At 33.8% G+C, this 24,201-nt stretch overlaps 2 protein-coding genes across 4 annotated transcripts in view; one reads left to right on the top strand and one right to left on the bottom strand.

The window, feature by feature from the left end:
* Nucleotides 1-24,201, bottom strand: part of LOC145277981 (diacylglycerol O-acyltransferase 1-like) — a 117,247-nt gene that overhangs the window by 48,516 nt on the left and 44,530 nt on the right. For both annotated transcript variants that reach the window (XM_080130120.1, XM_080130121.1), the window contains exons 3-4: nt 15,026-15,066; nt 9,191-9,276 (exon numbers count right to left, since the gene is read on the bottom strand). In XM_080130120.1, the coding sequence (XP_079986246.1) occupies nt 9,191-9,276; nt 15,026-15,066 (127 nt within the window). The remainder of the gene's footprint in view (nt 1-9,190; nt 9,277-15,025; nt 15,067-24,201) is intronic.
* The window catches only part of LOC145277982 (TBC1 domain family member 20-like), a 129,461-nt gene continuing 125,305 nt past the window's right edge, over nt 20,046-24,201 (top strand). The window contains exon 1 of one of the 2 annotated variants that reach the window (XM_080130123.1): nt 20,046-20,309. In XM_080130123.1, the coding sequence (XP_079986249.1) occupies nt 20,105-20,309 (205 nt within the window). In that variant the 5' untranslated portion in view covers nt 20,046-20,104. The remainder of the gene's footprint in view (nt 20,310-24,201) is intronic. The other variant, XR_013868269.1, reaches the window with a different exon arrangement.

Here is a 24,201-nt window from a genome sequence, read left to right as displayed (position 1 = left end):
AGGAATTCAATAATTCATCTTTGCCTCTAAGGCACGTCCATGAGTGAGGGTTGCTTTCTTAGAGTCTTACACTGTCAATATCTGCAACAGATATGAAACTTTCAGGTCATGAATGGATGTTCAATTATTATAACAATGCAATTTGCAATTCCCTCTGATCCATTCGGGCATAAAAATAGAAGGCATTACTTTTCGAACGACCCTCATACATGTTAAAATTGTGACCAAATGTGATGTCACACACTTTGATCAGATTTTTTTTAATGAAAATCTCTACAGACAAAACATGAAGCTAGTTGATGTAAAGAGCTAAAAAAATAAATTAAAAAATTAAAAAATGGCAAAACTGTCCAAATAAAATGTCAAAAATGTCAAAACAATGTCAAAGAAATATAAAAAAAAATTGCCAAGTCCCAAAATATCAAAAAAAGTTTTTTAAAAACTCAGCCAACGATAAGTTTTAGCTGGATAGATTCCAACCCAGAAAACAGCAATTCTTCACTCTTTGTCAGAAAAATCGCTCATAGAACGTGAGGACAAAATAAGGGAAGCAAGAGTTACAATTCAGCCAAAAGTAAACCCAAAGTTCACTTTCTATGTTGAGGCAAAGAGGGAGGGGGGGACATTATTTTGGCACGTTTTAGAGGAGGGGGATCATTGTTTTCTGATTTTTGCAGTAACAAGTATATTACATTTTTTTTTTTTTTTTATGAAAATATCGATTAACAAATTCGTTTTTTTTTTTTTGGGGGGGGGTTCTTTCATGCAGTTAGCCTGTTAAATATGCATAGATTAAAAAGGACAGTCAGTAAACCCTGAATAAAATCTCAATTCTTGACCATCAATAAACAAGTGCATTAGCAAAGAGACCATTACAGCTTCACAAAAATATAAAAAATAAAACATTCTTGACAAGGACAAGATGCACTGTTCTAATAAGCAAAGAACTGTAAAATGTACAGGTTTGGCAAAACCAAAACTGCTTTCAGGAATTACTTTAGTATAACCTGTTAACATGGTGGCACAATAAAGCAATCGACTCAAAGCCTGTGACGAAGCTTTTGCAAGTTATCCTTAATGGACTTAACACTTTAATGCTCCCCCTCTCTTTGAACATGTCTTATCTGATAATCTCCTCACCTCATTTAAAGACGCACCTCATTCACCAAGGCATAACGGACAATAAACAGCCACACTGAAAGTACTCTTAGATGCATCTAAAAATAACTAAATAAATAAAATAAAAAATTAAGTTTGTTTTTGTTTTTTGGTTTTTTTTGTCCACCCAGAATTTTGCAGACAGTGCACATCTTAAACATTCAAAGAAAACTCATCTAAGGGAAATAACTCTTACTAAAATAATAAAAAAAATTATTAATCTTAAGATATTAGAGTTCCTTATTTGCCTTTAACAGACATATTTCACAAAACTTATTTTGAAACTAATAATTCCCGAGTAACGCTAGGTTGTACAGCTTAAAATATATAGTTTCATGTATCAACATGACATGTTATAAAGAGATGTATTAAGGTGTTACATTTAAAATCAGTTTTAAGGGAAGCCCTGCCATTGACTAATGGAAACAATCTGTGTAAAGGAATAACAAAAATTCTTATTGGTTAGCTAACTAGACTAAACACCACTTGTGTGTACTAAAAACATATGGTAACCTTAATTCCATTGCATTTGAAACTTGGCGATTACTTACAGAAATGAAACATGAAACCTCTGTGAAACTTATTTACCATAAATATATTTTCATAATTTACTAGTACATGTATTAGTTGAATAACCAGTTTGTCTTTCTAGTTTTGTATTGAAATTGAATTGTTGTCATGGTGTGGAAGTGCAACTGTTTCGTTTTCTATTGATTTTTGTTCATCTCATATTAAAGATAGAAAATAGGAAGGCAATACATTGGTTGTAAATAGTGGGAGGGGGGTCAGCCGTTAAAGTCTAGCATATAAAAACAAAATGTTAAATCTTTGGTGGGCGTGGGGGGGGGAGATCAATCAGTGGCTGAGTGCAAAAAATGTCAAAAGCACCAACATATATAAGACTTATTCATCTAATATATAAACATCTGTCTGTGTCTCCATATTTTCAAACTCTATCTCCTCGGAAACTAAAAGTCATAGAGTGGCACTAGGGGCCTCAAATGATTGGATTTTTTTACGGGCTGTTCTTTAATGGGTCTTTACCCTGTTAAAATTGTTTTTAAGGGGTCAAAAATGAGTCAAAATTTAAAAATAACATTAAACATTTTGTACATTTATCTTAGTTTATTTTTGATCGGTTTATATGCGTGTCACGTTCGTACAGTGGTAACGTCACCAGCTTTGAATGCTACAGTTTTGGTTTCGATTCTAGCTGATGGCACCTAAATACTTTTTTTTTATTATTATTTAATATATACGAAATGTGGACAAATTAAAATATCATATTTAAGCGTATTTTATGCCCAGGCAAAGTCGGGCGACCCGCACCCCATTAGTAATTTTTAAATTTTTAAATTCATTGACAAGTTTTCCAAATGTTTCTTTTACACAGAGAAACATGGAATTTAACATCTGTTTAGCATGTTGGCATGTGTTGAACGGCTTTTAGAAATTGACTTCCAAAGTAACTTCTCTCTGGCCAGGTTTTTATCTCTAAAGTCCATCCTTATCACTTCCTGTTTTCTTTGCCCCTCCCTCAGTAAATTGATCCTGCTACCTCAACTCTCGTACATCTACAAAGCCAAGAACTAATCTATTCTTTCACAGTGTTCACAATATCAAAGTCTACTCTTCTGCACACATCTCCATATATTGTACAGATTTAATCTTCCTCTGAGGTCATCAGATCTAAGTCTGTGTTTAAGGCTCATATTACACATTCAACAAATCATTCTCACATTATTTCTCTCCATGCAACGCATGTCCTCAACCCTCACTAGCTAGGTTTAATGGCAGTGGTAACGCTCTGCTGGTTAGTAATGGGAGAATTTGTTGAACTCTCCATCCACTACTAATTCTTATAATTATGCTAGAATCGGTTCCACCTTGTGTTCCAATAAGATCACAGAGGTAAAAAAAAAAAAAAAAAAAAAAAAAAAAAAGTACCATGTAAACAATGTGAGAAATAATGGTATCTTTATTGCAACTCAACATTCACCGTTAAACTGACAACTTTTATTGGTTTTCGAGTATGCCGAAACTGAATATCACATTTAAATTTAAGTCACACTAATAGTTTTCTGGATATTAAGACCCTTATTATCGAATGTAATCCTTTATGTTTTCACTGGCTGCCATATTTTTCCCCAACTGAACAAATACTAATGCGCATGCATGTTACAAAATAACCCCCTCCTGCATGTTAAGAATGGCAACGGTCACTGATATTCATTAAGTAATACATTGGGGGAGAAAAAAATGTCTTAATACCCAAAACCTACTTCTCTGACCAAAATTTGAATATGATATTCGTTTTCAGCAGACCCGAAAACGTATAAAAGTCATCAATTTAAAGGCGAGTGTTGAGTTGCAGTTAAAGTAAAAAAATTGCCGAGATAAGATAATTACTTTTTAACCTTTCATCAAGAGATTCTTATAAATAAAAAAAAATGCAGTTCTAGATAAACTAGATTATACATAAATACAGGATGGTCAGAAAGTGCAACATAAAATAACAAACAGGAATCGGGGAGGGGGTTAGTTGTTTGTTTTTTTTTTTAATTATTTTAATTTAAGTTTTACATTGTTCTTATATATATAACCAGCGATGGTGCCTGGCGTTGCCCGGGTGTTTGGAGGTGTGTGCTGAACTGCTAAAGAAAATTTAAAAAAAAAAAAAGTGGTAGTAGGCAGGCAAGCTCGAACCTGTGTCGTGAAGGCAGAAAAGAAAGTGAAAGAAAACCTGACATCTTACCGCTACGCTATGATACAACAGTAAGTGTACAAATTCAGCGATGGCAATCAAAAAGTTGACTTGCAAAAATGGATAGTTAAGTGAATGAGTTCACGCAGGCGCAGAAATACAAAAGGAAAAAGAGTGTGTGTGTGTGTGTGTGTGTGTGTGTGTGTGTGTGTGTGTGTGTAGGTCTCACAAAAACGTTTGACACACACGACGGATCCTGACCAGATCGGTATCATTTTCAAGCTCAATCTTTCGGACAACAAATATCGAAAAATTGGCCAAAAACAATTCTTTCACCCTCAACTGAGCAATTTTTTTTTACAAGGAGGGGGTCGGTTTTTGCATCAACATTTTCACAAAGTCATCGTCTCAGTTGGATTGACTATGCTTAATTTCAACGCTCGAGACTTCCAGTCGTGCCTTAGAAACATCGGCTAAGATGGCATGGTTTTTTGGGTTTTTTTTTTTTTAACCTTTTTTTTCTCCTTCGTGTTACAAGTTTGAGCCTGCCTGCCTACTACCACCTTTTTTATTTTTTTTTTTTTTAAACCTCTCTTCACCCGGGCTACCTATTGTTGTTTTGACCCCCCCCCCACTACTACCACTTTTTTTTTTTTTTTTTTTTTTTAAACACTCCCCACCCCAGGGTTCCTTATTACACCACCTCTCCACACCTGGACAACGTCAGGCACCTCCTTTGCGTTACGGGTTTGAGTCTGCCTGCCTACTACCACTTTTTTTTTAACAACACCTCTTTCCACCCGGGCTGCCTACTCGTTTTGATTTCCCCTCCCTCTCCCTGCTACTACCACTTTTTTTTTTCAGTGTTCCTTACTACACCACCTATACACACCCGCGCAACGTCGAGCCCCCCCCCCCTAGTCTTTATATAAAATGTTCTTTTAACTAAATTGTTTTTTTACCATTTATTTATTTTTAACCAAATTTTTTTCATATGTGTAAGGGTTTGTATCAAGCTTTTTTCTTTATTTTTTAAACTACATTGTTTTTTGTTTTTTTTTGTTTTTTAACAAGGTTTTTTTTACAATTATTTGAGAGTTTTTTTTTACCATCATATTTTTAACTATGATTTTTACCATTTTATTTTAACTGTATTGGTTTTATTTAAAAAAAATTTAAGATAAGAAATTAACAGAATTTTTAAAAAGAGTCAAATTTTAACGTGTGATTTACAATTACATTCATTTTCATCATGCCGCCATTATCAGAATGAGGACCAATCAGCACATGGTCAAAAGTTCATTTTGTCGAGATCATTTTTAGGGCAGTTTTCACAGCCCTTTTTGGGTTATTTAATGCCAAATCCAGTAATTTAAGAAAGTTTTTAGGCTTCAAGTTCTTTTATACTTTCAAATATTTATTTGTGGTATTGGGTTTAGTTATTTTGTGGAGGAAAATTGTTGCTTTTCTTTTGTGGCTTTGAAAAATATGACAATTTAACAAAGGGAAATACAACATTTGGTGCATTTTAGGTTAGGAAACCAGTATCTTCAGACGGCTTGATCTTTTAGCTACCAACCAATTCAAAGAAAAGTTAATGAGATTGCTAAATGAATGATGAACAATACTACCAGAGGATTGAAAACAATGAATGGAATGGAAAAAAATTAATTACTTAAGAGGATGGCTTGAGAAGTATTTGTTGACATTGGATGCTAAGGCAACCATGGTGTAGTCTGCAGGGAAGCTGTCATACGGTAATGTGTTCCTCAAATTAGAAAGAAATTATTCATGGAAATTTTGTTTGGTTTTAGGTACACAGGACTGAATGTTTCAAAGGGAGGAACCAAAGACTGGAGCTCAGTCGAGCACTTTCATGAAAATAAAGACAGGAGAGGAAGACGATCAATGTCACTTCTGTGACAAAAGGGACTAATTTTCTTAAAAAAAAAAAAAAAAATACATTATATCATAATTTAAGGAAAGTAGCGAGTGCATCTTGGGCTTACTTTCGGCAGCCTCGTAACTCACTTCCTTTATATTGTACTTTAGTCCTACTATACCATGAGTGATGTTTTTGATAAAGGAAGAATTGCTGTTTCATGGAATCTATTCCATCTAACACTTATCGTTGTCAAGTTTTTGATCTTGATATTTTTTTTTAGCTCCTTACATCAAGTGGTTTTATGTCTTGTCTGGAGCAATTTCCATTAAAAAAAAAACCCATCTTAATTCCTATATTTAGAGAAGACATAATGCCTTTTAAATATATATAACTAATTAAGATAGTCAAGTGGACGAATTCTAGAGTGAATTCTATTGAGATATTCTGAGTTCAGTTTTTGGTGAAGGAACAGAGAAAGAAAAATTAATAAATCCTATCTTTCAATCTACAACTATGCCAAAAGACACTAAAAAGGCGGCAGAAGAGGTATAACTGCCAAGATGAGGAAAACTGTCTGAAACAAATAAGTACCTCACTTCAAAAGCAGGAATTTGTTTAACATGTTTTAAGGCAATATTTGAATCGTCTTAAAAACGTAGGATAAAATTTTTATCTCTACCTTTATCTTGTTAGAAATTACTGAACACTTATCTGATCATGACCAACAGAATAAAAGCAATCTAAGCCTGGGGATTAAATAAAGGGTTCCATTATTTTTTTGTTTTTTTATACATAGGAGTCACCACTTATCAAGGTCTGGAGGTCACTCGAGGATAAGGGTTATTGAGTATATAGTAGTCAATGGGATAATATCGTAGTAATCGTTAGTAGTGGAAATTTGGTAAATTGGATTACTCAAGACGGTTCATCAAGAATTTGTTTACGTTGGACTTTCAGATGACCAAATTGTAGTCAGCTGGGTGGGTTGGTTGGTTGGTTGGTTGGTTTTATGGCATATCAATCCTTTTCAGGTTATTTAATACCAAATCCAGTGATCTTGAAGAAAACTTTTTAATAGAATATATTTGATTTTTTTCAAGTTGGTTTCTATTTAACCCATAGTTGGGGCCCTAGCAAATACTACCACTCCGGGTCAGAGTGGACCTGGGAGCAATGGCAATTAAAGGGTAGCTCCACACTCCCCAAAGCCCGCAAGCTGGGGCCTGACCATCAGATATAGTTTAAGGTCATATCCAGGACCTGGAAAGCAGGCAAAAGGAAGAGAGTTCCACAGGTGTGCAGTTCTAAGAATGAAGCTTCGTTCATGGAATATATCTTTAGGTTTAGGTAAAGATAAAATATAAATTTATAATACTATAGAGATTCCAGAGTTCAACAATATGCAACTGAAGATCAGAGGTTACATTTACTGAAATGTTGAAAATAACATCTAGGATGAGAACAGTAGTTTAAATTATACAAATTATCGATCCTCATCAACATTTCAAGTTAAGCTATATTAAATACAGTTGAAGTTTAACATTTTCTTCCAATGACATATTCCAGTTTCCAATCCCAAGGAAAGGATCGGATAATATATTCAACCCTGTCCTATAAGAGAGAGACAGCCAAAGCTTTGACATCTAGAGTAATATAACATTTAAAAAGCCATTTGAACACCAATTCACACAAAGTTTGGGCAAAAGTTCAAATTTCCAAAATTCACAATGTACGTGGTGGTGGAGGGGGGGGTCCAAAAGTAATGCCTCCTATTATTTAATCCGCCTGAATGTATCCTAGGGGATTGCAAATAGCATTTTTATGACTTAACTTTTGCATTCATGATCTGAAAGATTCAGCTCTCTGTTGTAGATATTGCCAGAGTGAGACTAGGAAAACAATCCCCGTCATGAACATGCGTCAGAAGCAAAGATGTGTCAGTGAATTGCTGGCAAAAATGTACTGAGAATGGTGGTGACTATGTAGAAAAATAAATTCTGGAGCAAAAATTGTCCCTCGTTCTGTCTTCGTAGTTCAATTTTTGGAGTAAGTAAAAAAAAAAAAAAAAAAAAAATAGGAGTGTTTACTTTTGGAACGACACTTGTCTATCCAAATTATCAAGTTGCTAGGATACGTTGTCAGTTTTAGGTCACCCTGACCAAAGAATTATTTGTTATCAACACTTCAATGCAGTTATTTGTTTTTGCTTTTAACAGAGTTTAAAAGCTAAGCTACCAACAATGAAGGTATGAAGGTCAGTCTCAAAAGTATGGCAGAAACCACTTCTCCTTTTGGGACAAACACTATTTATGTACTAACTCGACATTGTCTGGGAACCTTTATTTCAATACCAACCTCACTATATCTTTTCTGTTAATTTATTTTATGAAAATATTTATATTTTGGGAAAGATAATTCAATGAAAATGATAGAAAAAAAAAAATCGATTTTGAATTTTTTGCTGCTATCAAAGAGATGACCGAAATAATAAAAATGATTCTAAGATCAATATGTGTGTGTGTGTGTGTGTGTGTGTGTGTGTGTGTGTGTGTGTAAACCATTAAAAATTGATGATATAATTAAAAATTAAATTACAATATGAATCCATCAAAAATTCAAAACAAAGAATTATAATGAAGAAAAATTCTTAAATCATGGATTTTTAAAGAGAAACTCTTTATCAGAGGATAAACTTTAGCAAAAAAAAAAAAAAAAAAAATGTACTACAGATGTGTATAAATGTGAACATATAAAAAACTAGGCTAACCCAATCGCTCTTTTAAAAGCTCTACTACAACTGACACACATGTAAACCATTTTGGCAGCTGGAGGGACTCTACATTTCTTTTCCTTTGCCAGCCACCACCTTCTTCCAACACAGCAGATTGACTTCTTTTTTGATATTTATGTGGCTATAGTTCCGTTGTTGGATAGTACTGTCTAAGTAGGTGAACTTGTCTACTTTGGTCAGTGGAGTGTCATTTACTAAAGATTCTTGGATTCAACTTTATGTTATGGGTTACTTGGCTTTATATGTCCCCGTCTTATCACACTAGAGCTAGATTAAAAAAAAAAAAAAAAAAAAAAAAACTGTGCAAAGAATCCAAGTATTTATGAGAACTGATAACGTGACTAGCAAGTTAAACAAACCCTTTTGATCTATTCCCATAAGATTTTCTTTCTATTTTTTCTATTTTCTACACTAATTTATAGATTTTTCCTTTAAACTTTCCTGTTTGAAATGTTTTCTGTCCCTTTTTTTTATTTTATTTTTTTTTTTTTACTTATATAATTCAGCTGTTACCATTCTGAACACTGATTTATTTTCACCATTTTTTTACAAAGGGTGCACACTCTTATTAAAATAATGTATTTTAATATAATAAAATGTCGTTCCAATATATTCTCATAGGGAGATTTATGAATAAAATAATAGTACGTACCAAGAAGAAGGCACAGGTTTGGCCAACTATGAGGATTTTGAATAAACATCCGTAAAGAAGCCACAGGATCGATCAAGATTCCATAACTGTAATAAAACAAGAATAAAATTTCATAGTCATTTCGTTTACCCAACTCCCCTGCTGCCATTTTTTTTTTCTTTTTTGAATTTCTAGTAGTTTTTGTGGACATTTTTGAAAGATGAAGTTTTTTGCTCCCTGCATTGTGATACAACTGGATATCACTAAGTAATTTAGGGAGCTGAATAAAAATATGAATGTGCAAACATACCAATCATATCAAGTAAATTAATTCATATTAAAATGAACATATATATATATATATATATATATATGCCTTTGAGACTTTACAGGACTGGGTTGCCACAGTAGATTGAAAATTTCTTGGGGGTAACTAAAAGTCGTAAATCACCAAGCTCCCACTGGCATTAGTGGAAAAGGCATGATCCCAGTTCTGAACCCATATCAAGGTGGTGATTGAGGCTGAAGGTGGCTACATTGAATAGACGTCAGCTCTACTACATTATCAAGTTACTTGAATTAATTTTATTCAATAAAAGTTTTAAATTAAAGCTGTAGTGTTTTCTTTAGGGGCAACAGTTTTATTGTTCCACCATATATATATATATATATATATATATATATCTGTGGCCATGGTCTGGTGTGGACGCATGTTAAAAATACACTGTCTTAGTGTCATACTGAGCTTCTCCCAGGCAAATCAACCCCATATGCATGTCGTAACCACTGCCATGCAGACAGGGCTCTGATGAATGGCGAGGGTGCACCGTATAACTGGACCCCCACTGCTTTGTGGGCTAAGGTTCTTAAAAAAAAAAAAAAAAAAAAAAGGCTAATGGTGAGGTAAGTGTGACAGAAACCTCCAGATGAGCTTCGATCCTATCAGCTGTGGCATGCATGACCCACCAGCATATAGATTATGCTCTGGCGTCCAGCAACCCAAGTTCCAGTCATGGATCAAATGGCATTAAGATGGAGAAGGCTCTCATAATCCATGGCGAAGGCAACCTTTCTAGGAAAAACAAATCTCTGACATAAAAAAAAACGTAAAGCGGAAGACCAGTACCTGCATTCAACTAGTCTACAGTTTGACTTGTTGCTGGTTATCACCCTTGCTTGTTGCTGGATCTCAACCCAGAGAGCGACTTAGCTAAAACTCTAATAAAATAAGAACTGACCTATCCAAGGAGATACAGATTGCCTACAATGTTAAGACATTTTATGCTTTGCTTCATCAGGCTTATGGTCCAAAATTCTCTTCAACTGGGAAAGGATGAAAGAACCTTGTTTAAAATTTCAGATGAAATTATGCATCGATGGAATAAACACTTTCATGATCTTTTACAACCCATCCAATGTTGATGTTGCTGCAATAGAGAGTATCCCTCAGTGTTGCTTTCATCCGGAACTTGATGCTGAGCCAGCTCTAGTGGAAACGGTTGGCTGCATAAAAAAGATGAACTCAAACAGAGCACCTGGGCTGGATGGCATTTCTGTCGAGCGGCTGAAACAGGGTGGTGTCAATGTACATTGTGAAATAATCAAGCTATCTGTTGACTGCAGCTGGAAAGGTATTTGCACGGCTCTTGCTAAACCGATTGGAGAAGTATATTGGTCCTGATATCCTTCCAGAGTTCCAGTCTGGTTTTGTTGTATCACAACTCATCAGTGCTGCTAGATTAGCACCTCTCCCAGGCCGAGGATTGAACCTAGAACCATCACGTAAGTCAGCAGTTCTACCGATCAAACCACGGGAGCCACACCCGTAAATAATCTCGCCAAATGTCTATTTAAACAAACATCCGTCCACCACTTGGACAGTGCTCTAACCGCTTGTTTATAAACAAAGAGCGAGCGTCGCATTTTTCAGCCAATTAAGTAGCGGGTGAGATTACTTACGACAGTGGTCTACCCAAAGAGGGGGGCTTAAAATATTTGTAGTCATCGACATACAGTCCTGTTTTGTTATATCACAACTCCTCAGTGTCATATATATATATATATATATATATATATACAGCTTAAATTTGAAAATTTTTAGAAAATAGAGTAATGCTATATATTTTATTAAATGAAAAATCATTTTTTTTTATTTATTTTTAAACTTTTGGTGGCATCTATAATAATGCTTTCAAAAGATTTGATTAACTCCTGATTCAATTTTCACACCAACCACGCAGCACACATCAGGATTTTTTTTTTTTTTTACATGTGAGTCACCACTTATCAAGGCCCGGAGGCAACTCAAGAATAAGAGTTAATGAGTGTAAGTAGTCACTAAGACAACAGCTTATTAACAGTTAGTGGTGGAAATGAGGGTAGAAACGGATTATTTAGGAGAGAGGGATTCAACAAGAACTTGTTTACATTGAACTTTAAGACACCATATTGTAGTCAGTTAAAAAGCATACCAGCAGGATAGAGTTCCACAGGCGAGATGATCTTATAGGAAAGAAGTTTTGTTCATGGAATTTGCATTTAAATTTAGGCACAGATAGAGAGGGGGGGGATATTGATGGTCGTTGTAGCTAGATTAGTGTTATTTTTGTTAAAATTTGACAAAGAGGAAATCATAGATTGAAGCTCAGACGAGCACTTGCCATGAAAATAACGATAAAGCAGAGACAAACTCACAATATCTCTTTTGCAGGAAAATGGGTTGCAGGGAGGAGAAAAAGACATCACCTACTAGATTTTGAACTTTGTCAAGGCAGGATAGGGAGCTCCTGGCTACATATGGTAATAGTACTCCATTTGAGGTCATATCTGGCCCTTATACAAATAGAGTACTGCGTTGGAAGTTAGATATCTTCTGGAGTGGTAAAATCCTTGGCAACAAATGTAAGTCTTCCATTGCAGGTCAGGAGTAAAGGTCAAACCCAGAAGTTTGTCAAAACACTGAGCCTCTTTTAGACAAGAGCCATTCATATCAACTGGGACAAAGTAGAGATCAGAGTTTATGGTGAAAAGATAAGTTTGGTTTTGGATGCATTAAAATTAAACAGCCACTACTATCTACGTGCTCAAGCTCTCAGGAAATCTTGGTCATTGTTGGACTTTGAAGTGCTGCCATAGATGGTAGTGTTGTCTGCATATATGTTGATGAATAAACTTAGAATGTGATTTGGGAGATCATTAATGAAGATCAGGAAAGGAGTTGGGCCCAGAATGAATCCTTGAAACACACCAGCATTGATATTTTGAACTTCAGATTTTTGCCCATCAACAATTACTTGTATAAACCTATCGGAGAAAAGATTTGATCAGAAAACATTTTCAGATATTTCACAGCTGGAAATCTTGTGTAGTGGACCTTTATGCCAAACCCTATCAAATGCTTTTGATAGGTCAGGAGCTATTGTTCTTGAGAGGAAACTCTTAATAGATTCACTGATCCTATGTGAAATTACAGTCAGTACATCAGCTGTACATCTTGCTGGACGGAAAGTATATTGCTTGTCATTGAGTATGTTGTTTTTGCTTAGATGATTGACGATTTCTATGTAACACAGATTCAAGCAACTTATGACACATAAAAGACTAATTGGTCTGTAAGGAGATGCAGAAGACAGCTCTCCACTATTTTTAAATATTGGGCAAACTAATGACATTTTCCAATTTTTCCACATTTTCCTTTATGCATCGATTGAACAACTTTGCCAGAATGGATGCTAGTTCTAGTTGCAGCTTTTTTAGTACTATAACTTGAACATTGTCAGGTTCTTGATGAGTCTGGCAACATCACAAACAGGTATGTAGATGCTGCTCAGATTATTTTCGGTTCTGGGGGGAAATTCAGGAGGTAGGAGACCCTGATTGCATAGGACTGAATTTGGTGCAAAATTCGTAGCAAAAAGTTTTGTTTTGCCAGATGCTGACAAAATCACTTCATCACTGTTGATGATGATTGAGATAAAGGACACGCATCTATTTAGGACCTTGATTGTTATTCACCAAAAATCATGGGAGCCAAGCCTCTATTCTTCTACTTCGTGCTTGGACTGAGCATTACAAGATGTGACTAATTCAATGATAGATATTTTTAATGCATAGAATAATTGAAAGTATAGTTAAAAGGACATGGTTTGTGGATTTTTTTTTCATAAATCTTTATTAGGTCACCACTTATGAAGGCCCGAAGGCCACTTGAGAATAAGGATTAATGAGTGTTCGTTGGTCGGCAAGATAGAAAGTAAGAGAAATTGTTGATAATGGTTGTAGCTCGAGTGTCTGTTATGAATGATTTAGAGAAGAGGGAATCAAGTGAATTAACATGCTAAGTCAAAAAAAAAAACAACTGCAGATTGTTTGCAAATTATAAAATAACAGAAAATGTGGTTAAACCCAAAACACAGACAAAAAAATATTTTAAAAATTCAGTCATGCACACATGCAAGTGGAGATCCCAATCATGAATAGCCAGAGAGAATGGGAACAAAAAAGGGTAAGCACTAACCAGACCTCTACTAGAAGGGTATGGAAAGTACTGAAACCTTGGGGGAGACTTATTACCACTCAGATTTCAGAGAAATCGAACAGTCACTAGTGAGAAATTAATGTTAAACAGTTGTTAATACAAACTTGTTTGCAATGGTGATGAAGTGGAAAGTGCTGGAAATCTTGTTAGACTTGCTGTCACTCGAACTCTCGGAAACACCACGTGTTATTACCAGTGAGCAATCACTGAGGACTTGTGAACAATATGGTGGCATCAACATTGGTTGTTACGATACAAAATAGTTGTGAGGAAGATGGAAACATGAAAGAGTAAACACCATTCGGACCTCCACTGGAAGATCACAGAGAGTACTAGTCTTGAAGAGGCTTATTACCACATAAATTCCACAGAAAATCAACGGTCATTATCAAGAAATCAAAGGTATATGACTGTTGCAATAATATAACGCGATTTGCAACAGTGTAACAGAGCACATGAGTGCATATGAAAATAGTAGCAGCAGCCAAAGGATGGATGGCAAGCAATTGTATTAGCAGCGTTTGAACGCGTATGCAAATTGGCAAGTGTGCTCAGGTTTGCATCTGAAGAAAAAGAGAAAAAAAGATACCATGTGTTCGGGAGAAACAGAATTGGCGCCGAAGAAGATTGATGTGTAAAGTGAAGGCAAAAATGGACCGGCTGAGGCCAGCATGCAGTCAGAAGAGAAACACCACCAAGTTGGATGGACATGTGGCATCGAGAGATTAAGTGATGTTGAGATGGGAGAGTAACGGTAATAAACGTTATGTTACAATCAGAAAAATGCTGATGTGGATTTTTATTTTTTTCCTTTGTTTGTAACAGCTACGTTATAACAGTAAACGAAAATGGAGCATTTTGGAACCTTGGAGAGACTTATCATCACTCAGATGCCAGTGAACATCACTTATTACCAATAATGTGAAAACTGTTAGAGTGTAAATAATACATCAGTTTAACATTTCAATATAAAAAATTATTCACTTTAAAATGGTTTTAGTTTTATTTGGAAGAAAAATCCATTGTTATAGCAGTGACAGAGGTTATATGATTAAGGCTAGGACAGCAGCATATTCTTTTCATTGTTTTGACTCTCGAGTGTGTATCTGTTAATATCTTATATGCTTTTATATAGAGTGATGTGGTTTTCTGTTGATTAACTGTGTCGAGTATATACTCGAGAGTAAAAACAATGTAAAAAATATTCTGTTGTCATAGCCCTATATATGATTGGCACTCTGGCCAGTGTTGTAATCCATGGATTTAAAAAAAAAAAAAAAAAAAAAAAAAAAAAAAAAAAAAAAAATGAAAATACTTACTTTATAAGGTTCTCCAAAACGAGTCTTGTGTTTGATATACCCTGGGGGAAAAAAATGATAAAATTCATCAATTAAAAATTATGTTTCACAACTATTTTAGATGAGAATTGATAAAAATATTTTTTTTAATTTAACTCAATTAAAATTTGGTTCAAATTTGTTCTTAATAATTCCTATATCTTTTTTCTACAATGGTGAAAATTAATCTTTACAGATACAGACTTGTAATAATCAAGTTCCCCTGATAAAAAGGAAAGAATTGCTGTTTTCTATCAATCTAATATTTATCATTGGCTAGTTTTCTTGCATTTAGTTCCTTCCATCAAGTAGTTTCTCTTGTCAGAAACGATTTACATTTAACAAATACATAACTTATTTATTTGTATATATATATATATATATATATATATATTTTTTTTTGCGGACTGCTACCCCCATCATACTTGTTGCTTTACCACAGTTTAGCCAAATCATCCTCTAGTCTTCTGATGATTAACCTCAACGAGATAAGAATGCTGAGTCTCATAACTACTACCTTCCATAGTTGTCTTCCTATGTTTTGGCTAACAAATCCTCCGGCCTGCTTTGGTAGGATTGAAACAGCTATCTTTAGACCATGCTCACCTGGAACCATAAAGACTCAACACTTCTATCCACTTGTCACGGGCCCTGAAGGATAGAGTTAATAGAGGCGTTGAGTCTACAGTTCCAGGTGGGACTTTTCTAAAAATGAGTTTCAACCCTAACCAAGCAGGCCAGAGTTTAGTAAGCCAAAACTGTGGTGAGACAACTGTGGAAGGCAGTAATTACTGGGGATACAGTTACAAAATTCAGCATCCCTATCCCGTCATGGTTAATCAGCTGAAGAAATCCAGAGGATCAGTTGGTTGAAACGTGGTGAAGCAACAACTACGAAGATGAGGATAACATCCACAAAAGGAATACACAAATTATGAAGCTTCATCTCTAAGGATTCCAAAAACAAGCAAACAAATATATTTCTACAATTATATAAATGCAACTTTGTCTTTGTGTGGAAGTTTGTTCCTTATAGACTCCAAAACGGCTGAACAGATTTTCTTTACATTTACAGAATTTTAGCGTATAAGTCTGGGAGTGATCTTAGTTAAGTCTTGTCTCAGAACATCCAATAATTACCGATAATCAATACCATTATTTTAATTTAACTATCATCGGTAAAGCCATTTTTTCCATGTCGTCCCTTAGCAAAAATGATAGAACAACGGGCAGTGGAAATTTTACTGTGGATGGGGGGGGGGGCATGATGTGGTCTGTAAGTTTAAACTCTGCATGTAAATTTCTTAATATTTTTCATCAACTGCAAAGAATTTTATAAGACTTGAAAATTTGTTTTTTTGTAGGACGTGGTCTGTAGGTTCAAACCTTAGAACGTAAATTTCTTAATATTTTTTTCGTTAACTGGAAAGAAGTTTATATAAAATAATTTTATAAAAGAGACAGTGGCTTCTCTGGAGTGCAATGTAGAATAACATATTTTGGACTAAGTTACTGCATGGAGGCATGTGAAGCTTTCTCCATGGCGATTTCACGGATTTCGATGACAATAAATATATAGGAGTGTGAAATATTTGTTGATCATCAGTCTCGGGCAACATCGGGTCTCCCTGCTAGTGTATATATATATATATATATATATATATTCCTATGAATTAGGGTATTCTTTTGTGAATTGATATTCACATTAAAAACCGTTTTTTCTCTTTACTTAAAAAGGTTGTGGAATTGCATTCACTACTAAAAGATGTAGCTAATTTGCATATTCTTTTAAACATTCATTTTAATTAATTCCCTATTAGTTTTTTCGGTTTTCTTATGGGATGATGATCTTTAGTTAACTAATACATATAATATATGCAGATATTCTACATGATTTATACTTGCGTAATATTTGTGTAAAAAGTTTATAGTAAGCATGCATCTCTTTCTATATATATTTATGTGTGTGTATATAAATGTTTAAAAAATGTTGCCTACCAAACTCCTCTGTCAGATATGAAACTTCATATATAGGGTATTCAAACCCATGCAAAACTTTATACTTGGGTTTTAGCCGGGGAAAATTGGTAAATTAAAAATGGAATTTGCCAGGTGAAAGTCAAACGATGACATTACAAATATGAATACGATTTGACCTATGAACACTCTACCAAACTCCACCAATTTTAGGTCTAAACAGTTGAAATTTTAGATGTAGGTTACTTGGACATGAATCAAACTTTGATTCGAGCCCAAAACAATAAATGTTAAGGGGGTCAAAATTGGGGTCACAGTTACAAAAAATTTTACCACCGAGATTTCTATCAAATTATTCAGCCAATTTTGGGTCTAAACATTTCAAATTTTACATAAAGGGTATTCAGACATGCAAGCTTTTTAATCAGTTTTTGGGTGAAAATTTAGCTGTCAAGGTCAAAGTTGAAAGAGTTGACCTTTGCAGACTCTACCAAACTCCTCTGCCAATTTTGGGTCTAAACACTTGAAACTTTAGATGTAGGTTACCTGGACAAGAGTCAAACTTTTTAATATATATATATATATATATATATATATATATATATATATGCACAGAAAGTTATGAACAGTACATAGGGGCCGAGCAGAGCCAGGCTGAACTGCTAGTAATATAATAAATACAAAATTTGCATTAATCAAAATATCATATTTAAGCGTATTTTATGACCGGGCAATGCCAGGTGGCTTGCTAGTACATATATATATATATATATATATAAAGAGAGAGAGAACTCTTAGTTTATCATGTCAACTATTTTCTTCATTTTTGTCATGTTCAATGCTTTGGCAGTTATACCCTCTAGGGTAGACTGCTTTCGTTCTACAGGGTGACAGTAGCTTGAGAAGACTTTGCACTCCTACCCAATTTCAAGAATTCGTTTTGTATTGCGGTATTAATTGTTCATCTATTATTGTTTCATTTTATAGCAAAACTTTCGTGCCTTATTTTTATTTGTCCAATAATTTCCTTAACCGGGTATCGAACTTTCAACCTCTAGTTTGAATTCATTTTAGAATATATTTATAGTAAAAAAGACAGTTAAGTGTTAAGGAATTATCTAAAAGATTGATCCTGAACGAGAGTAGTCTAACCAGATGGTGGACTAAATAAATGGTTCAGTTTCAAAATCCTGTAAAGATTATCAAATTCTACCAAAAGTGAAGGCCAGCGAATCCAATGGTGAAAACATTGTTAGGACAACAATCCAAAGCCTGTAACAATATTTAATTCCAGACATATTGTCAAATATATTTATTAGAGGAGGATAATATAGTTTGCTTGAAGCATTGTTTAGTGTGTATATAGAAGTAATTTATAAAAAGCAATACAATATAGACACAAAAAGCAAAGTAAGATATGATAGTGGAAGGAGTTGTGCATATTTAACCTTTTTATTAGTACAATATGTATATATGTGTTTTTGTTTTACACTTTAGTAACATTAGATTATATTTCTGGTGTCAGTGTGGTCTGATGGAAGTTACGTATATGATATTTCGGGAACATTTCCTTTCCTCAGATATGTGCTCAATTTTAGTTTAAGTATGTATATGAGGGACTGTTGTAAACAGATATGAGGAAGGGAAATGTTTCCGAAACATATGGAACTTTCATCAGATCACACTGACACAAGAATATAATAGGATGATATGTATAAAAAAATAAAAATAAACATATATATTGTATTAATTAATGATGAATCTACATAGTTCATTCCACCATTATGTCTTAATCGGAATCCAGGCATTTTTGGTAAACGTTTTTATGGTTCAAGTTCTTTATATCTACAAACGTTTATTTATGGTGTTTAGTTTGATTGTAGAGAAAAGAAATTTTTTTTTTTTGATTTGGCAGAACATGAGTTTCGCAGCAGGAAGAAAAAAAAGAAAAAATATTATCAATGTTTGGTGGATTTTAAGTCAGGAAGCCAGTCAAGATTGTAATCAGTTTTGTAAAAAAAAAAAAAATGATTGCACATACATTCAAAAGTTATTAGCGCATTGTCTAGATTACATATTTTATGATACTAATCAATGAAAGAACCCTAATATGGAAGAGTATTGTTTTTTATGGATGCCATCATTACCGCCATGAAAGTACTCCACCTTGAGGGAGCTTACTACATTATGAGTTTAAATCTATTGAAAAAATAAACTTAAAATTAATATTTTTTAAAAAGTGCTCAATATTGATTATTTCAGACAGAGTTCTGTTTTTGTAACCATTGCAAGATTTTTTTTGCTTAAATCTTTGTAAAACTAAAAAAAATTTTTCAGACCTAAAAAAAAAAAAAAAAAAAAAAAAAAAAAAAAAAAAAAAAAAAAAAAAAAAAAAAAGAAACACATAAGCAAAAATGTTCCCTCAAGTTAAAAGAAAAATATTTGTTTACTTTTTAAAATCGTAAATGTTTTTTTTTAATAAGTATTTTTCGTTTTAATTATAAATGTTTATAAAAAAATGACAATGAAAAATATCCAAAAGTTATTTAATTTCCTCAAATCTCAGCCTGTCAGTCTGAAAAAAATTGTTCACTATGTATAAAGATTTTTACTAAGATAAATGAAAAACAGTCTAAATTAAAGTTGGTTGCTTCCTGTTGTTTTTGACACAAGAACCCCAGGTTGTTTTAATTGCATGCATAAATATCATACACTAAAGATGATGCAGGAGTTATTTATCGATGTTGTGCCTAAATTTGTCGTACATAAATAGTAAAACCGTTTCTTTTAAAAGAGCCTTCACATTTTGTGTGTACGTGTGAAGTCGTGCAAGTCCTTCCAAATCGGCTGTAAGCGATTTTGTAAGAAAACAAAACAAAATGGTCGCACATACATTCAATAGTTATTAGAACACCAGAATGGCAGCCACTTGAATATCTAGTGTCTATAATTAAAACCAATTGAAAACCAGCCAATGCTTATTTGTAGCTGCTTAGTGTGAGAAAAATATCCGGAATGGTTTGTCAATCTGTCCTCGTTTGAGAGAAATTCATAGGAGAGAAAGAGAGAACAAGTGACATAGAGATGGGGGGGGGACAAGAAATACACTTTCTAGTTAGGAGAGACAGAACACAATGGTGGACACAGGATGATAACCATAAGAGAGAGAGCCGCAGGTCAACAAAATTTTGGATACCGACAAGGAAAAGAGAGAGGATGGAACAACTGACAGAACTCCTAATGTGCACCTTTAATATGGTTCCTTCTTCGATTTGGTGCCACAACTTTGGTAGGTCATTCAATTATTCTCACAGCATTTCACGAGTGTGTATGTCGGTGAATGTTTACAAACACTTTTCCATAAATGATGGTCATCCCTGCTTGGTCAAAGGTATATCAACACCTTGTCCAATACAAGTGGACAGTTGTTGTGTTTGTCCTTGTCTATTATATTAAAGTTTACTTAATCGACGTTTGTTTCCTCAGTCTTTTTTCCTATATATTTTAATCACAAAATACAAGTTAAAATATTCCTCAGTTTGGCGATTGAATTATATTCACAAGGAAAAAAAAAATTTCTTTCTCCATGTGCCTAACATCAAACGCAGTTTCCATGAACAGAGTTTCTTTCCAAAAACTTCCTGCCTGTGGAACAATTACCAAGCGATTGCTTCCCTGTGGGCTACAATTTGGTTGTCTTTGTATGCAATATTAAATGCTCGTCATAAAAGGCACTCATAAATCCAATTTCATTATTTTCAATCCTGTCATAGTATTCTTCATTCAATTGACAATCTACTCATATCACTAACCTTTATCCTCGAGTGGCTTTTAGCCCTGGCAAGTTGTGACTCATTGGTAAATAAAACTAAAATTCCCTGCATAACTTGACAGGCAACGCAATATGTATAAAATCATACACAATAAATAAAATAAAAGCGATTTTGTAGTCGATGATTGTAAACTTATGAATTTTTATTTGTTTCTAACTATGCAAAAGTCATTAAATTCAATGAAATAAGTCATTAAATTTAATGAAATAAGTTAAAGGTCATTAAAATTTCATTGAAAATTCTTTTCGTTTTTCTTGTTACATTTTTTTTTTCCAAATATTTTTGTTTATTATTTTTTGTGGAGTATGATAGTTCAAAAACTAATGTATGCTTCATAAACAGATTGTGCAAATTCAGTCATTTATATAAATCACTGATTTTACCTACTCGCTATTGCTTCATAAATTAATTCCTAATAACTTGAAGTCATTAAAATGAAACTTCCATAATTATTCAGAATGTCCATTTTGTTGGGAGATAATTTTTAGGGCAGGTTTTTTTTATTGCTAACTGGGGGGGGGGGGTCCACCTGGTCTTGCTATGTCATAAAATACACTTAAATATAAAAAGAAGGGATTCACTGTTTGAAACACTCAATAATAATTCAAGATTTAACGGTTAGAAAGACCAGACGAGCGTGAAATTGTTTTTAATAAACATTGCTATTTATTAAAAATAAAATTGAATTTTTCTTTCAAATTTCCAAATAGTAAAATATTCACTTTCAGAAAATTGAGCAGTTCTTTTTTTTGTTTGTTTGTTTTTTCTTCCTCTTGTATAATATGGTAGTGATAGTCTCTGGCATTACTTAAGATGCTTAGAGTTAAGTAAAAACGATGTTTGTCCGATTACAGCTTTTTGGCGTAATTCATACAGATTCCATATTTATTATTAAGTCAATTCTTTATTGAATATTATATTGTACCTAATATAGTCCTGATTTCAAAAGATTTTTAAAAAAATAAAAAAAAACGAACAAGAAATTACTCGAGTGCCATCAGCTAGAATCGAAACCAAAACATTTAGCGCTCCAGCTGCATTCCTTACTGTTTGAGCTATCAACAAATAAAGATTTAATATTAAAACACAAACTATGAATGAATTTGTGCATGCACAACAGTTATAGAAACATGTCTGCAAGTTGAAGTGAACATTTTGCATTTCAACTTACATATCTGTATGCATTACTCATCTATCTAAACAAAGATGTCACTCATTATAAACCATCCTTGGTGTAGGATTACTATTTCCTGTTAATTTCAGTGTTATGTGACCAGTAATTGAGTTTATCGGTTAAATATTTACGCACAGACACAAATCCGTTTTATTTATATAGAGGAGTCACTACTTAGCAAGACTAAAAGCCATTCAAGGAAAAATTCATGAGAATGTTGAACGATGAACAATACGAGAGGATTGAAAACGATGAACGGAATGGAAAAAACTGAATTACTGAAAAGGACGACTTGAGAAGTATTTGTTGACATTGGACTCTAAGGCAATCATGTCTTAGTCTGCAGGGAAGCTGTTTTATCATCATCATCATTACTGACTAGCTGGTTTCACCCACTCACCATTGCTTCATGAATAAATTCCTAATCACAACTTTAAATCATTGAAACGAAAGCATTATAGCTATTCAGAAAGTTCATTTGGTTGGAGATCATTTTTAGAACCTTATTTTCATACTAATAGATCATTACTTAGCAAGGCCGAAAGCCATTTGTGGAGAAGCATTAATAAGATTGTTAATTGGATGATTAACAATACTATGAAAGATAAAGAAATGATAGCCAGAAAGAGTTGAATTTGATTAAGAGAATAGCTCAACATATTTGTTGAAATTAGACTTTAAGATGATTATGCTGTAGTTAGCAGGAAAGTAGTCTCAGTATTATCTTCCAAGATAAAAAGTTATTGGATTTAGGTACACAGAGGTAGAAAGGGAAGTTCTGTAGTGTTGATAATTAGAGGACTACTTGCTGTGAATGTTTTACCTGGGAGAATCAAATTGGAGCTCAGTCGTGCACCTATTATAAGCATAATTAAAGAGTAGAGAAAGACTAACCATATCTCTTCTACTAAAAAGAGGCTTGAAGAAAAAGATCATCCTCCACTAGATTGCAAAGCCAGTTTTTATTAACGTGGATTTTATTATTCTTTGGAATCCTTTTTTGAAATGAGGCTTCATAATTTGTGCATTCATTCTTTTTGCGGACTGCTATCCTCATCTTCATAGCTGTTGTTGTTTCACCACGTTTCGGTCAACTCATTCTCTGGACTTTGGCGGCCCCATGGTCCAATGGATAGAGGCGTTGAATCTCTACGGTTTCAAGCGAGCATTGTCTGAAGATAGCGGTTTCAATCCTACCCAAGCAGGCCAGAGGATTAGTTGGTCAAAACGTGGTGAGACAACAACTATGGAAGGCAGTAATTACTGGGAATGTTACAAGACTCAGCATTTCTGTCACAATCACCTGAAAAAGGCCAGAGGATGAGCTGGCCGAAACGTGGTGAAACCAACAATAAGAACAACTAAGATAAGGATAACAGTTTGCAAAAAGAATGAATACACATGTAAATTTTAGTTTGACAGTATTTGGATTACAATTTATAATCATATTTGGATCATTTTTATGAAGTGATCAAAAATTGATTTTCAGGATTTAATGCTCTCTTTCAGAATTAAGTTCTTTTATTGTGCGTATTCTCTTATGAAAAAAAAAAAAAATCTAATAAAAATAAAACTTATAAAATCCAGGTCACCCCTAAACTGCGGTCTTAAATCTTGGAGGACACCATCCACCCACACTTCAACCCGGTTTTATTTTTAACATCTCACTAACCTCCTGACTTGCTTGTTTTCAAAACAGTGGACAGGCTACACTTATAGGGGTTGGGAGGCCTTACTAACCGACTTTTTCTACTTTTTTGTACAGATTACAAACATTGTCTCACTCTTCACGAATAATTTTTGTAAAAAGATTTTTGAAACAAATCAGAAATAACCTAAGTAGGATCAATCCAAAGACTGAATGTGGTATTTTCGTGAGAGTCCAGTGTAGTGTAAGTCCAAAAGTAACAGACAACTTGCATGACCACCTACCCCCCCCACCTAAAAAAAAAAATAAATAAATAAATAAAAAAAAACAAAGAAAAAAAACAATTAGGCCTTCATGCCTAACACAATAAATGAACTCTTGTGATTATTGTAGAAGCATGGTCGTAATTTTAATCATTTTTTTTGTCTAAATAAAATCGATTATCAACGCCCAGAGACAACTTGAGGATAAGGGTTAATGAGTTTGTTTGTTGACTGGTACTTATGGCTCACAATTTTATTTTATT

Source organism: Euprymna scolopes, chromosome 6 (genome assembly GCF_053919585.1).
Source record: "Euprymna scolopes isolate OS-2025 chromosome 6, ASM5391958v1, whole genome shotgun sequence".
Lineage (NCBI taxonomy): Eukaryota > Metazoa > Mollusca > Cephalopoda > Sepiida > Sepiolidae > Euprymna > Euprymna scolopes.
The sequence above is the reverse complement of the archived record's forward strand: the minus strand, read 5'-3'. Positions and strand labels throughout refer to the sequence as shown.